We start from the raw sequence: 17,385 nt of genomic DNA, 5'->3' as shown, positions 1-17,385 counted from the left end.
CAGCCTGTCCACCTGTCCACCATGGAGTTTTACACAGGTAAAAAGTGGCAAAGCCACGATACCTGGCTTTGCCACTTTTTACCTGTGTAACCTTGAACAACTTAGTTCTCTTTTCTAAGCCTCCATTTCCTCATCTGTAAAATGGGAATGATAATAATAGTACCTACCTTATAGGGCTGTCATAGGATTAAACGAGTTATTACACATGAAGTGCTTGTAATGGTGCCTGGCACACAATTAGCTTCATATGAGAGTTAGTTGTTGTTGCTACCAGAGCTAATGACTCCTAAGGGCCATGAGCAGCATGGAAATCATCCCTCCCTGTTAATCCCCAACCCATGCATGCACACTAGGACTCCTCTCTGTAAGCAGGTGGCTCAAGAAGACTGGGCCAGTGCCCCCATGAGATGCAGTGGCCTCTTGGTGGACCCAGCCCTCAGTGCCTGGGACAGCCTTCTGCAGACAGCAGGCCTCTAACAGCTAAGTCAGCTTTCCCCAGATGGCTACCTGACAAATGTCTTTACATGCTGTTCTGACATAGTTGATGCAAAATGACAGTCCGGCTAAATGGGTCAAATGAACTCAGATCTGGACTCAGAGTCACCTTCTCAGTAAAATGGAGAGATCTCCGTACTTCTTTCTGCTGCGTCTTTGAATCTCACACCAGCCATGTGTTAGCACCACCTGGTGACCTGTGTGTCTGCCTAGCTACAGAGACAGAAAGGCCGGAGGGCTCTGCAAGCCCATGAACTGAACCCCACGGTCTGCATGCTCTCGGGTTTGACCCCAAGGGCTTCCTCTGATCCCACCCCCCGTAATTTTGAAGGAGCCGACCCGGGCAGAGGCTTGCTCATTTCCAGAGGCTCCAGCAGTCACTGGTGGTGGTCTGGAGTGGCGGGTGGAGGAGCGAGGAAAAGTGGAAAATGTAAGGGGGAGAAAAGAAGAAAAGATGAGTAGAGCTGAGCTGCAAGCTAAGAGAGAGCTCGTGTGTTTGCAGAGGTCACTATGTAATCGTGTGGGTAGAAACAGTGATAATAGCTACCATTTATTAGGAAGTCTATTATTTGTTTTTTTCACACCTAAAATAGAACATGTGATTCTCCCTCTTACCACTCTCCCACACACCCCTCCCCAAACTTACTTCATTCCCTCATCTTCCCCATCTTAGGAAACAGAACCACCATCTGCCCTGCTGAGGCCAAAGCCCTGCTCTTGGGCAATGCATATGTAATCCATCAGCAGCTCCTTCAAATTGCCCCCTGAATCTGACCAGCCTCACCACCTCCACTGCCACCCCCCTGGTCCAGACCACCACTGTCCCTCTACCTGGCCTCCTTGCTTCCATGCTTGCTTGCATTTCTCCCCACAGCAGTCAGAGGGATCTTTTAAAGTCATAAATTAGATCATGAAACTCTCTTGTTCAAATCCCTCTGAAGGCTTCCCATTGTGCTTAGAAAAAAACACAAATGTCTCCTCACAGCTTATGAGGCCCTCCATGCTCTGGGCCCTGGAGACCTCGGTGGCCTTCTCTCTGTACTCTCTCCTTCCCTCAGTCTGCTCCAGCCTCACTAGACTTCCTGATGTTTCTCCGCCAACACTGCATTATGATACTTTTCAAACACAAAGTAAAGTTGAAAGAATTTTACGGTGAATATTCATATACCTACCACCTAAATGCTACTATGAACATTTTACCATACTAACATAAGCATATATCTGTCCATCCCTCTATCTATCCATCCATCCATCCATCTAATTTTTTAATGAATTTTAAAGTAAGTTGCAGACATCAGTACACTTTACCCCTAAAAACTACAGTATAAATATTCACAGAGCCTTCTTAATGCTTTTAAAACATGCCAAGTACTCCTGCCACAGGGCCTTTGCACTTGTTATTGCCTTCCTTGGGATATTTTCTTCCCAGACATTTGCATCATTCACATTTCACAAATATTTACTGATCACTGTGTGCCATTTTCTCATTTCTTTCAGATCTGTACCCAAATGCCAATGCTTCAGCAAGACCTTTCCTGGCCACCCTTCACTAACTACAAAAGCACCAACTTCAGGTCACTCTTACTTTATTCTTCTTCATAGATCAGGTCAAAACCTGAACTTTTGTGTGTGTGCACAAATTTGTAGTTTCCAAATTTGTTTACTGCTGATTTTTCCTACTAAAATGTGAGCTCCATTAGACAAGGATTTTATTTTATTTCCTGCTATTTTCCCACTTTTACAACAGTCCCTGGGATGAGTAGGCACTCAATACATACTTGTTACTCGTATGAACAAATTAAGCTTTTACCATGTGCCAAGGGTTCTACTTATGTTATCACATGTAAGTGATATCCTCACAACAGTATCTGCACACTATCCTCATTTTACAGGTGAGGAAACTGAGGTTGAGGTGAAATGATCTGTCATGCAAGGGGCGAGTCATATAAGTAGAGAGTGATGAGCTGAGATCTAAGCCCAGGTCCCAGGTATCATTAATAGAGCCTTCTTGATGTTTTTAAAACACAATATGCTTCTTCCTGCTACCGGGCCTTTACACGGACACAGTGCAAATATAAATATACATATATACCATACTGTATGACTGGTATTCAATTTGACTCCTGCTTATGGAGAGGCTGGTTAGGCCAGGTAGGTGCCCCACGGGCCCTACAGGGAGTGAAGAAATACAGAGGCCATTCCTGAGCTAAAGAAGAGGTTGAAGGCTGTCCCCGTAGAGGCCCGGCTGGAGTCACACTTTAGAAAAGTCACTCCAGAAGCAGAGCAGCTGCAGAATTGGAAAAGGACTGGAGGGGAGAGGCTGGAGGCAGGAGCAGTTCAGCGGTGGTTACAATAGCCCAGGGCCTGACATGGAGAAGAAAAGACAGACTGGAACTTTGGTTTCATTTCAGAATCTGAAGGCTGGAGATTTTGCAAATTCCATACTCGTTATCCTTCTCTACTTATCACCCAAGAGGAAGCGCAAATGCCCCTCTCTAATGATGCCGCAACAGAGGACCCTTTTAGGTCACGGGAGAGCAGACGGCTCTGTCCCTCTCAAACCACCTCACTGCCCCCTGTCCACCCTGCCCATCCCCTCCCACACACAGTCTCTCCTCTTTTAAGAGAGAATCCTAATCTCATTAGGACCATTTATCAGAGGCCACAGTCACCATGTTAAAGGGTAGGAACATGGCTGTGCCCTCTCTTCTCTCTCATCTTCCCTGCAACCAAAGTAACGAAATCACCTGGGGCCTGTCCACAGGGTCCTTCTTTTCTCCTCTGTTCACTCATGACCTTGGGTTCTTTCATTGCCTCTGGCTGCAGCACCAGCTAGTATTAAGGCTTTGATCTTATTTAAGAGGATAGGAGAGTGATGAACCTGGCAGGACACTGTGGGGAGATCTACTGATCTACCCTTCAGTGAAACTTGTGAAAAATGCAAAAACAAGCAAACAAACAACGACTGAAAGCCTCTGGAAATGGTCCTACAGGCAAACAACAAATGAAGAAACATCTATTCAAGAAAATCTATGAAAATTCGGTAAGAAAAGTGAGAGTCTGTGCAATTTGAACCAAGACTACTCCCTCCCTCCACCAGCACCCACAAGCTCAGGGAGGCAGACTCCACTTCAGACTCCTGTAGCCCGAATATAGGGCTTCCTCTCCCACCAAGCTTCCAGCAGGAGGGCTTTCTTCCCAGGAGGAGCAGGACATCAGTGTTTCTCCTCCTGCCCCCAGCTACCTGTTGCTGAGGCTAAGTCCCAGGTGAGTACGGTAGAGAGGTGAGGGCTCCTCATTCCACCCAACCTTCACTTACACAATAGAAGTTCTGCCTTGGGCACAGCACCCGTGAGAATATTCGGGCCCTGATCACCCTTACCCCACCTCATGAGGTGATGATTCCTTGTGAGAAGAGGCAAGCTGAGAGGGCCTCAGGATGCTGCCTTCCTCTCCACAAAGCACTCAGCTCCTAGAATGCGCAGGTCACTCAGAAGCTTGCCATTGTCCTCACCCCCAGCTCCAGACCTCTACCTCAGAGATTCTGCCTGGGGGAAGAAGTAGGCTGCAAAACAGCTGCTACTCTCTTCCCAAAGGAATTGACTTCACTTTGCAACAGAGCTTGGGGAAGTTTAGGCCTAAGGGTGCTCTCAAGAACAGTGGAGATTGTGGTGAAAGGCAACTGGGGGCAGGTTCACAGATTTAATGTAGATACAGCCCAGATTATAGGCCAGCTATTTTGGAAGAGATAACCAGAGAATTAGACAGCTGAGAGGAGCCCTCCTAGGGTCAAAACAAATACCAAACAATGACCTCAGAAACTATTCCTTCAAAGGAGACAGAGTTTGATTGGATTGGTTTGTAGAAAAATTTATGACTGAGGACACCGTTAATATTTACAATAGCCAGGACATGGAAGCAACCTAAGTGTCCATCGACAGATGAATGGATAAAGAAGATGTGGCACATATATACAATGGATATCACTCAGCCATAAAAAGAAATGAAATTGAGTTATTTGTAGTGAGGTGGATGACACAGAGTCTGTCATATAGAGTGAAGTAAGTCAGACAGAGAAAAAAAAATACCATATGCTAACACATATATATGGAATCTAAAAAAAAAAAAAAAAGGTCATGAAGAACCTAGGGGCAAGACGGGAATAAAGACGCAGACCTACTAGAGAATGGACTTGAGGACACGGGGAGGGGGAAGGGTAAGCTGGGACAAAGTGAGAGAGTGGCATGGACATATATACACTACCAAATGTAAAACAGCTAGGGGGAAGCAGCTGCATAGCACAGGGAGATCAGCTCAGTGCTTTGTGACCACCTACAGGGGTGGGATAGGGAGGGTGGGAGGGAGATGCAAGAGGGAGGAGATATGGGGATATATGTATACATATAGCTGACTCACTTTGTTATACAGCAGAAACTAACACACCACTGTAAAGCAATTATACTCCAATAAAGATGTTAAAAAAAAACAGAGCAAAACATGCAGCAATTATTGGAGTTTAACAGCTGGATGTAGTCAGGGAAAGAGAACCCTACCAAAACCACTGTCATCCCAGGTGATTGTGGGCATACGCAAAGCTGTTCCTCTCTGGGAAGTAACATCAGGCTTAACACTGTATGTATGGGGGAAGGGAGGAAGGGGAACACAGATGTCACTGAAACAGTCCAGTCAGTCGTTAAACAAACACAGAAGCAAATAACAAATAAGCCTCACAGGGTAGGGACCAGTACCCAGAGTTGTTATAATATTTTACCTAAAATGTCCAGTTTCCAACCAAAAATAATTAGAAGACATGCAAAAAACCCCAAAAAGTATGAAAAAAAAAGTATGATGCAAACACTGGAGGGAAATAAAAAGCAGACAACAGAAAATGCCTGTGAGAATGACCAGATGTCAAATTTAACAAATATCAAAGTAGCTGTTACAAATATGTTTACAGGTAAAGGAAACCATGATTAAAGAAGTAAAGTATGAGGACAATGTTGAATCAAATAGAGAATATCAATAAAGAGATACAAATTATAAATTAAAAAATTCTGGAATTAGGGCTTCCCTGGTGGTGCAGTGGTTGAGAGTCCACCTGCCAATGCAGGGGACACGGGTTCATTCCCCGGTCCGGGAAGATCCCACATGCCGCGGAGCAGCTAGGTCCATGAGCCATGGCCGCTGAGCCTGCGTGTCCAGAGCCTGTGCTCCGCAATGGGAGAGGTCACAACAGTGAGAGGTCTGTGTACCGCAAAAAAAAAAAAAAAAAAAATTCTGGAATTAAAAAATACAGCAACTGAAATTAAACATTTACTAGAGGGGCTCAATAGTAGATTTGAAATGGCTACAGAATTAGCAAACTTGAAGACAGATTGATAGAAATAATGATGAAAGCTAAAGAACCAAGAGACAAAAGAAGGAAGAAAAATGAACAAAGCCATAGAGAAATGTGGGATACCATTAAGTGTGTCAACATACGTGTAACAGGAGTAGTAGAAAAGAGAAAATGAACAGAAGAAATAATGGCTGAAAAATTCCCAAATGTATTGAAAAAACAATAACCTACACATCTAGGAAGCTGAACAAATGCCAAGTAGGACAAATGCAAGAAGATCTACATATAGACACATCACAGTAATAACACTGAAAGTCAGAGACATGGAGACAATTTTGAAAGCATTAAGAGAAAAATAATTTATCACTTTCAGGGAACCCAAATAAGATTAACAGCTGACTTTTCAGTAGAAACAATGGAGGTCAGAAGACAGTGGGATGCCACATTAAGAGTGCTCCAAAAAATAACTGTCAACCAAGAATCTTAAATCTAGAAAAGCTATCTTTCAAAAGTTAGGCAAAATAAGGATATCTTCAGATTAAAAAAAAAAAAACCCAAAATGTGTTATCTAGCAAATCTACCTTATAAGAAACACTAAAGGAAGTTTTTTCAGGTTGAAAACAAGTAACCCTTATAGTAATTTGAATCCACAGAAAAAACAGAGAGCACTAATAAAGATAATTATGTAACCATAAAAGAGTGTAAATGCATATTTTTTCTCTTTTCTTCTCTTAATTTATTTTAAAAGCAAGTCTAAAAAATATGTGTATAATATATGTATATAATGTATTGCTGGGCCTATAACACACAGAAATGTAATATATGTATAATATGTTTGAAATTAGAAAACAAAGGAGGTGAGAGCAAAGCTGTACTGGGCTAAGGAAATGGCTACAGATGGTAAAAAAAAAAATTATAACAATGTGCTGCTGCATTTATAAAATTAACAGATGTAATATGTATACCAATAATACCACAAAAATACAGAAAGGGGAATAGAACTATATATGAGTAATATTTTCACATATTACTGGAATTACGCTAGTATAAATCTGAAGTTCATTCTCAGAGTTAGGACATATGTGGCAGGCCCTAGAGCAACCACTTAAAAATAACTCAAAAATATAGTTAAACACAGTTTAAAAATCATTTAAAAATTAAAATACTACATTAGAAAATACTTAATGCAAAAGAAAGTAGTAAAGAAGAAATAAAGGAACAAAAAACCATGACACATAGAAAACAAAAAAGGAAAACGTCAGGTAAAAATCCAACTATGTCAATAATAACATTAAATGTGAATGGATTAAACAATCCAATTAAAATGCAGAGACTGTCAGACTAGATAAAATAACAGGATCCAACTATATGATGTCTATAGGAGACATCTTTAGATTCAAAGACACAATTAGAGCAAAAGTAAAATGATGGGGAAACTATATTATGCAAACTACAGCCACAGGAAATCTAGAGTGGCTATCCTAATATCAGACTACACAGGCTATAACACAGAAAAATTACTAGAAATAAAGAGGTACATTTTATAATGACAAAAGGTTCAATCCATTAGGGAGATATAACAATGATAAATATAATGCATCTAATAATAGAGCAGCAAAATACAAGAAGCAAATAATGTCAGAAATGAAGGGAAAAACAGATAATTCAAAAAAATAATCATTGGAGACCTCAACACCCTACTTCCAATAAGGAACAGAACAACTAGACACAAGATCAACAAAGAAACAGAAAATTTAACATTATAAACCAAGTACACCTAACATACATCTATAGGATGCACCACCCAACAACAAGAGGATACACATTCTTCTCAAGTGCACATGGAACATTCTCTAGGATATGCCATATTCCGGGCCATAAAGCAAACTTCAGGTAATTTAAAAGACTATAAATAATATAAAGTATTTTCTCCAATCACAATAGAATGAAACTACTGAGTTCTCAATAGTAGGAAACTCAAAATTATGAAGAATTGAACAATGTCCTCCTAAATAACCAATGGTCAAAGAAAAGATCAAAAGGGACATCAGAAAATACTTTGAGATGAATGAAAATGAAGACACAACATACCAAAATGTATGCGATGCAGCTAAAGCAGTGCTTAGAAATTTATAGCTGTAAACACCTGTATTAAGAAAAAGTAGAGCTCAAGTCAATAGCTTAAACTTCCACTGTAAGTCACTGGAAAAAGGAAGAGCAAAATATACTTAAAGCAAGGAAGGAAATAATAAAGATCAGAGTAGAAATTAATGAAATAGAGAATAGATAAATTATAGACAAGGTCAATTAAACCAAAGCCTGGTTCTTTAAAAAGATCAAACAGATTGACAAACCTTTAGCTACAATGACCAAGAAAAAAAGAGAAGACTCAAATCACTAGAATCAGAAATGAAAAAGGGACATTATGGCCAACCTTACAGAAAGAAAAAAGGATTATAAAGCAATATTGTGAACATCTGTATGCCAGTAAACTGAATAAGTTAGATGAAATGAACAAATTCCTATAAAGACACAAACTACTGAAACTAACTTAAGAAAAAATAGGAAATCTGTAGAGACCTATAACAAATAAAGAGATTGAAACAGTTTAAAAAAAAAAAAGACCAAACTACCCACCCGCAAAGAAATGCCTAGGCCCAGACAGTTTTGCTGCTAAATTAGACCAAACATTTAAAGAATTAATAACTATTCTTCACAAACTCTTTCAAAAACTAGAAGAGGAGGAAACGCTTCCCAACTCATTTTATGAGGTCAGTATTAACCTTATACCCAAATCAGACAAAGATGTCGCAAGAAAACTGTAGACCAATATCTCATGAATGTGTGTGCAAAAATCTTCAACAAAATACTAGAAAACTGAATCCAGTAACATATAAAAAGAATTTTGTGCCACACCCAAGTGGAATTTATCCAAGGAATGCAAAATTGGTTTAACATCGCCCCCATCAATTAATGTAATATATCAATCAATAGAATAAAAAACCAAAAAAATCACATCATCATCTCAGTAGATGAAGAAAAAGCATTTGGCAAAAGCCAACATGATAAAAACACTCAGCAAACCAGGAAGAGAAGGGATCTTCTTCAACCTGATAAATGGCATCTAAGACAAACCTACAACTAACATCATACTTAACAGTGAAATACTGGATGCTTTCCCCCTCAGGTCAGGTGCAAGACAAGGATGTCCATTCTCACCACCTGTAATCAACATTGTACTGGTGGTTCTAGCCAGGGCAATTGGGCAAAGAAAAGAAATAAAAAGCACCCAGATTGGAAAAGAGGAAGTAAAACTATGTCTATTCACAGATGCTATGATCTTGTATATAGAAAATCATAAGGAACTCACTAAAAACTATTTGAATGAATGAACAAGTTCAGCAAGGTTGCAGGTTACAAGAACAATTATTAAGATCAATTGTATTTCTATACACTTGTAATGAACAATTCAACATGAAATTAAGTACACAATTCCATCTACATTAGCATCAAAAAGAATAAAATACTGAGGAATAAATTTAACAAAAGAAGTGTAAAACTCATATTCTGAAAACTAAAAATTATTGTTGAAAGAAATTAAATAAGATATAAAAAATTCGAAAACATCCTATGTTCATGGATCAGAGACATAGCACTTACGATGACACTACTCCCAAACTGATGTACGAATCCAACGCAATCACCATCAGAACCCCAGCTGACTTCATTGTAGAAACTGATAAGCTGATTCTAAAATTCATATGGAATTGCAAAGAACCCAGTATAGCCAAAAAAATCTTGAAAAAGAAGAACAATCTTGAAAAAGAAGAACAAACACACTACAAAGCAACAGTAATCAAGACAATATTGTACTGGCAGAAGGATATACATACGGATCAGTGGAATAAAACTGAGAGTCCAGAAATAAACCTATACATCTATGGCCAGATGATTTTTTACAAGGGGGCCAAGATCATTCAGTGGGGTAAAGAATAATAATTTCAATTTATGATGCTTTTTTTATGAAAACATATGGCTGCATAAAAGTTGTATACAAATGTTTACAGCAGCAATATTCATAAAAGCCAAAAAGTGGAAACAACCCAAATGTCTATCAACTGACAAATGGATAAACAAAACACGGTCTGTCCACACAATGGGATAGTATTCAGCCATAGAAAGGAATGAATTCCAGATTCATGCTACAACAGGAATGAACCTTGAAAACATCATGCTAAGTGAAAGAAGCCATATACAAAGGCCACATACGGCATGATTTATTATATGAAATGTCTGGAATAGATAAACACATAGAGACAGAAAGTAGATTAGTGGTTGCTTAGGGTTGGGGAGAAATGTGGGAGGGAAAGGAGAGTAAGGGATGAGAGCTAAGGCCATGGGGGTCCTTTCCATCGTGATGAAAATGTTCAAAAATAACATTTTTTTGAAAAAAATGTTCAAAAATTGACTATGGTGATGATTGCACGTATCTGTGAATATATTAAACACCACTGAATTGTACACTTTAAATGGGTGAACTGTATGGTATGTGAATTATATCTCATTAAAATGGTTAAAATAAAAGAGGCAGTGAGATTCCTACCCAGGTTTCAGGCCTAAGCACGTGGTGCAGGCCAGTTTACCATCCCTACACTAGCGGTGAGGAAATAATGACGTGACCACTGTTCTCGTTTTTCTATTGTCTTTATTTCTTACAGGGCAGAGTGGCAATCATTCAGGCAGAATCGGGCTTTCACGTGTAAACTGACTGAAATACCATTTTAATACCCTCAAAACCTTGCCTAATACATACAATATGGATGAATCTCCAAACATTATGCCGAGTGGAAGAAGACAGAGCAGAAAGACTCTCTTCACAATTCTATTTATATGAAGTTCTAGAACAGGCAACACAAATCTCTGGTGGAAAAAAATCACATCAGTGGTTGCTTCTTGGGCTTTTGGGGCAGGGACTGAGTGGGAAAGGGCATGAAGGAACATTCTGGGGTATTGGAAATGTTCTGTATCTTGAGAGGGGTTTGAGTTATACAAATTTTTTGCATTTATAAAAACTCACGGATGAAACACTTAAAATTTATGCATTTCAGTGTTGCAATTTTACTTTAAAAAACGAACCATGAACAATACTGGCCCTTTTTAATGATTTGCTTGCTGAAGTGTCTGGGGGAGACATTCAGTGATGACTGAAACTTACTTTGAAATGTGTTAAAAATAAGATGGAGGGACTTCCCTGGTGGTGCAGTGGTTAGGAATCCGCCTGCCAATACAGGGGACACGGGTTCGAGCCCTAGTTCAGGAGGATCCCACATGCTGCAGAGCAACTAAGCCCGTGTGCCACAACTACTGAGCCTGCGCTCTAGACCCCGTGCGCCACAACAAGAGAAACCACTGCAATGAGAAGCTGGCGCACCGCAACGAACAGTAGCCCCCGCTCGCCGCAACTAGAAAAAGCCTGTGCGTAGCAACGAAGACCCAATGCAGGCAAAAATAGATAGATAGATAGATAGATAGATAAATAAATAAATAAATAACAAAATAAGATGGATTGACGGATGGGTAGACAGATACATGAAAAAGCAAATAAAGCAAAATGTTATCAATTGTAGAAACTAAGTGGTAGTTATATGGCTGTTCACTGTACAATTATCTTCAACTTTTCAGTGTGTTTGAAATTTTTTTATTAAAGAAGATACTGGGAACCAATATTTTAGAAACAAGTAAAAATCTTACCCTGATTTCTAGTCAATGCCTAGAACAATCTGATGAAAACTGTGGACCTCTTCTCAGAGGCACACGTTCCTACAGAAATAAATTTTGCCTGTAATGGGCCTCCTAAAGCCCATTTATGGATACCTGATGTGTGCAAAGAGTTAATGGTTTAATGGCTTTCTAGATGTAGATGATGTGCAAGGAGTCAAGGGCAATTTGGCGAATTTGGGGAAAATATCAATGAAAGGATGATGGTGCACATTTTAACTATATGAGCACGTTTCTGTTACCAGTTTCAGTGGTTTCTTTGTCTGGCAGTCTGCTTCCTCATTTAGCATTGTATTAATAAAGTTGCTACTGACTGGCTGCCTTAATGTTTTCATTGTTTATTTCCGACAATCAAGGGTTCTTAGCCTAACCATCGTTTCTTCCTAAGTCTTGGAGACAGGAAGAGCAAGCACAAATGGATTTTCCACACTCACACCCATGATGTGTTATAGACTCAAGACAGGGCAGCGGGCATCAGTTAGGTGCAGAATCTGCTGAGACAGCAAAGGCAGGAGACTCTCAAACAACTGACTTGGTCCTCCACTTCGGTCACTCATTGGGTGAGCCATCGAATACAAGGACGTGGAGTTGTGGTGTTATGGCCTATTTGACCTTTGAAGGGCTGGGCTCCATTCATACAGGGTACTTTCAAGAGAGACGAAGATACCAATGGATCCCCTACATGAAATGTCTTAGAGGGAAGTAGGTAAGAAATCAGGCAGTTAGGCTGCCAATAAATAGTTACATCAATAAAATTCTTTGGACTCGGTTTCTTTATCAGGATCAGGAAAGATTTACACTGGATACACAGTCAATTAATGTTTCCTAGCCATCTAGTGGTTCCAAGCACTGTGCTAAGCTCTTTCATGTATGTCACCTCATTTTAACCTAGACCACAATTCTCTTGCTGCTGCCATTCCCATTTTACAGATAAGGAGACCAAGGCCAGAGGTTATGTGGCTTATCAAAGATCACATGGCCATAAAGGTCTCGAGTCCAGTGCCCCCTTGACCATTCCTGCAGCTCAACATTTCTATGACTCTTTCAGCTGGAGTTGGCATGAATGTAAACATTTGACAACGCAATTAGTTTTTCTCCAGAGAACGTCCATGGTTCAGCACCCACACCAACACACAGGATACAGAGAGAGTCTTCCCTGAACTCGCTCTCCCAGGGAGAACCACTGTCCTTCCAGGACGATTCTTCCTACCTTTGTCATTCTCAGAAACCAGCAGCATGACAAATAACAATAGGGGCAGTATCTCCTGGAGAAGCAGACACAAGGCTCTGATCTATCCCCTTCCAGGGACCTGTGTGCCTCTGCTCTGAGGGGTCAAGGCAGCATTTTCTGGGGGTTTTCTTGGTGGGGGTGAAGCCTGCCAGGTGTGTCCTGTGGCAGCAAGCCCCGTGCTCTCTGGCCTTCCCCCTCCTCAGTCCTGATGCCCACAGCACCTTCCACCCCCAGTGAGGAGCTGTGGGGAAACACAGCAGGTGCAGGGTGACTGACAGCGACCTCAGCCCCCCAAAAGTGGGTGCCCCAGGAAGGCTGCAAGGCTCCTCAGAGGGCACCTGACCCACTTCCTCACAGACGTGTCTGCCTCCACCAGCAGCCCCCACAGGTCTCAATGCTGAAAACTCAGTCTAACTTGTTGGACAAGAGGTGTTTTCCACCAGTGGAAGAAGAGAGGCTGAGAGCAAGATCTAGAACAAGAGCTGCGTGCACACGCATGCGTGCACACACACACACACACACACACACACGGGAATAAACAAGCAACAGATGGAGAGAAAGAGAAGGGGGGCTGTTAAAAGTGATAGAGGAAGAGGGTGGATCGGAGGTGGTAGGAAAAGAGAGGAAAGGAAGAACAGAGAAAAGCAAACCACTGCAAACAAGCACAAGGTAGCAGCCTTCATATCTCAAAACAAAGGTTCTGCAGGACACTTTCCTCAGCTCAGGATGACTTCAGCCTCTGAGGATTCTGGCAGAGCTGAACACTGTGCCTAGATGTGCTTTCCTGCCCTGGGACCCAGGTCCGACCCATCAGCTCCCTCTCGGGCCACAGTGACTGGTTCTCGCCTCGGTGCGTGACTCAAGGCAATGTAGTGAAACTTCATCCCAGCAGCTTTCTTGGAACCATTCTGAAAAGGAAGCTCTCTTCCACTGTGACTTTGGGTAAAAGGATGAGGAAAGCCTGGAGTTGCCAGAGACCACCACACAGGGAGATCCTACCTGAGGATGAAGCCAACACAGAGGGAAGCAGAACGGCAAGGTGGAGACACATTCCTGACAAGCTCTACTAAGCTCCTGGATCCAGCTATGCCTGAAGCCACGCCTACCCTGGGACTTTCAAGTATATGATCTGAATCCCTTTTAGGCTTAAGTCAGTTTGAGTTGGAGGTTCTGTGGCTGGAAACTGAAATAGTCCCACTAGAATATGAAAACCCACCTATCAGTCTTGCCTTTTATGCCAACTCCCAGAAACGTCACCTGAGGAGATACCCAGTTCTCCTGACAAAAATGGTGGCCAGCAGGGCCTGGGACTGTCCCACAAGACAAACACAAAGGCCAATAAGAGAACTGCTGAATAATGATTTTTTAAAAGTGAGACTATCACAGGGAGAAAGGAGGGCTGTGCTCAGTCAACATCGGGAGGTGTTGTGACTCTCAGGCCCTTGGCACCTGGGCTTGCATGGGCCCCTTCCTCCACTAAAAGAAACGTCAAAAATTATATCTTACAACTGCATTGTACAGAGATGAATATAATCCAGGCTCATATTCTCTTTTTTCTTATTATTAAAAAAAAAATTAAAACGTTTTCATGGGCCCTGAAAGCATCGTGGGCCCTGGGCACTGTGCCTGATCTGCCTAATGGAAATGCTGGCCCCAGGCCCATATTATCCAGACTGCTTGCCTGTACTGTCCAGGCTCCCTAGAGACAAACCTGATTTTATTTCCTTGTCTAGAGGGGTGGAAGGTCTGAGGAGTCCCTCAGAGCCCAGGCTGGCCTTTCTCTCTCTACATGCTAACACTTCCCTGGGTCACCACAGTTTGGCCTCGCCTTCGGGGTACCCACTGCACTGGGTCACCCCTGTAGCCTGGCATTGTCACTCTGCATGGTGGGGAGCTGCTCTCGACCTGTCAGGTGACAAGACCAGGAACGCCTTGATGACCCATGTCTGGTTCATTGATGTGCCCCAGGTCCCAGCTCAGGCCAGGCACAGAACAGACCCCCAACAGGGGAGGGACAGAGGACAAAGCCTGCTTCCTACTTAGGAAACTCTTGTCACTTAGGATTTGCACTCAGGCCAGGCAGGACACAGAAGGGAAGGAGGCAAGCCGTGTGGGGATGCAGTGGACTGGAGGTCTTTCTGGGTCGCTGTCTGCATCAGAGGATGACGTGCTGACCTGCAAAGCTGGATGGGTGGCGGTTACGTGGGTCAGCCCAGCAGGTGGGCAGGCATGAGTCAGCAGGAGAGGCCCCAGGTGCGTTCCTCGCCCCGATTCCCCCTCACTCACCTTCATCACTGGTGTGAGGCTCGGTGCCATTGTCATGGTCAACTTCGTCGATGGTCCCTGGCTCGCTGTGCGGGCTGTCGCTGCAAGGAAACATAGGGAGGGGACTCCTGGGGGGCTTTGTACCTCACGCTGCCCTCAGCCTCCCGCAGGCGCCGGCCTAGCCCACCTCTGAGCCTTGACCCAGATCAGGCCAGGCCCACTTCATCCCAGTTTTTGATCTGACCACCCGCAGACCTTCCTAACAGAAAACCACTCCCAGCCCCCTCACCCATTGGGAAGATTCCCTGAATACCATCCCCCAACTGACCCCAGCCCTGAAATTTGCTGGGCTGTCTTCTTGGGAAAGGCCGTCAGTGCCTAAGTATTCTGTAAGATCTAGAAGGCAGTAAAACACCGACGTTTTTCCTCAGAAGGACCTCAGGCCAGAGCAGAAGGAACTTTGGAAGTACTGAGAGTCATCCATCTGGCCTGGCTCCCTGCCTGTCTTGCAGCAGAGGTGACAAGCTCAGCGAGGTGGGTGAAGCTCCCAAGGAGTGGGTTCCTCGGGGCTGCCTCATGGTGCTGCGTGCGAAATCCACATCAGCCCAGGTGGCGAGCAGGCTGGCAGCCATGATGGGCTTAGGGGCAGAGTGAGTCCAGGACCATCAAATTCTGTCATTAATGCACGGGGATAATTTCATCAGCGGCTGCCCCCTCACTGGATTGTAAGCTTCTTAAGGCCAGGGTTCATTCACATAGTGAGCCAATCAGTTTTTTTTTTTAATCAAACCATTGATTGAGTCTTAATCTATGCCAGGCATGGTGCTAGGTAAGAGGGATGCATTGACGGGTAACGTGGACACAAACTCTGCCCTCATGGGCTGAGAAACAGAAGTGCTACAAGTTGAAATATGTTATATAGGCACAAATGAGCAGAGACAAGAACAGGAGAGGGGACCTACATAGGGTGTCAAGGAAGACTTCTTGAAGGTGACATTTACAATACCATTTAAAGGAAAATGGACTTTATTATGAAAAATTCTCCTGGATAAGTTCCAGACTCTGCACAATGGCTTAAGACCTTTCGTAACCTGGCTCCTGCCGGCCTGTGGGGCCTCCTCCTTCACCATTCTCTCGTCACATGCAACACTGCAGGCATACAGAACACTTTTCATTTTATTGCATGCTCCAGGCCTAGCACATTCTTTGCCCGCTCTCACCTGGCTGACCCAGTTCATCCTTCAGGTCTCAGCCAAGTCTCCGTGTTTCCTCCAGGAAGCCTTTCTTGACCTCCCTACATTGGCTCCAGGGCCCCTACTCCTAGAACTGCCTGTTTCCTCCCCCCTGTCTCAGGGGTTACTCCTGGTCAGGTTACATCCCTACTCCTCAGTCCAGGGCCTGGCCCAGGACAGATGCTCAGTAACCATTTGGTGAATGAGTGTTGTCCACTGTGATGAGACCCTCAACCAAATCCTCCTTTTTGGCTTTGAACACTCCTCCAAAATTACCATGTAATTAGTTTTCCTTTCTCATGGGGCACAAATGGGATTAAGAAAAGTGTGGTTACTGTATGTAGTGCTTTGGTAAGTATGCTAAGATCTGTACCTGCCTTCCCAGAGCACTAATTATATATACTGCAGCAAGAAAAGAAAACTGGTAATGGCCGCAAAAGCGATAAAGTTGAAAAGCTTCCTTTGTCTAAAAAGTGTGCTTGCTGGTTGTAGGATTTCTGTTACAGATCAGGGACAGACTGGCTCCAGGTGCCTCAGATGAGATTAGAGAGCTGTGGCCCGGTGTTTCTATGCAGAGAAGTGTTGCAGAGAAACAAGGAGGCTGGAACGTTTCCCTTCTTTGAAGCCGCTGCCCAAATATGCCCACAGAACTAAAGCGAGGCAAGAGTCCAGGAACGCTCTGACAATCAAAAGAGTAACTCCCCTGTAGGCATCTGGCTGAAAGCAGTGTGGGTAATACCTAAACATACAGCTGTGTGTTGTCCTGGATTGGGAAGAAAGAAAGAGTAGGAACCCTTTGGTTTTTGTCAGTTGGTGTTCTGAATTTTCTGTCTTCACAGAAATGTTCTATTTTCACCGTATTTTCAGGTCTTAGCCTGGGGAAGGTAGTCAGCCCTGAGTTTGATAAGATTCTAAAATATTTCTCCCAAGACCCAGTGTAGCACCAGGTACACAGAGGTGCCCAACTAGCACCTGCTGGCCTGGTGTGGAGCTCTCAAAGAAAGTGAGCAAACTTTGCCAGGAAAAGGGAACTCTAGATGGTAGGG

At 43.0% G+C, this 17,385-nt stretch overlaps 1 protein-coding gene across 2 annotated transcripts in view; it reads right to left on the bottom strand.

Moving 5' to 3' along the window:
* Nucleotides 1–17,385, bottom strand: part of SRGAP3 (SLIT-ROBO Rho GTPase activating protein 3) — a 252,356-nt gene that overhangs the window by 11,265 nt on the left and 223,706 nt on the right. For both annotated transcript variants that reach the window (XM_027093960.1, XM_027093961.1), the window contains exon 18: nucleotides 15,129–15,208. In XM_027093960.1, the coding sequence (XP_026949761.1) occupies nucleotides 15,129–15,208 (80 nt within the window). The remainder of the gene's footprint in view (nucleotides 1–15,128; nucleotides 15,209–17,385) is intronic.

Source organism: Aethalodelphis obliquidens, unplaced genomic scaffold, assembly GCF_003676395.1.
Source record: "Aethalodelphis obliquidens isolate GAN/ISIS:26980383/991018 unplaced genomic scaffold, ASM367639v1 scaffold86, whole genome shotgun sequence".
Classification (NCBI taxonomy): Eukaryota; Metazoa; Chordata; class Mammalia; order Artiodactyla; family Delphinidae; genus Aethalodelphis; species Aethalodelphis obliquidens.
Note: the sequence above shows the minus strand (reverse complement) of the source record. Positions and strands in the feature narration are given on the sequence as shown.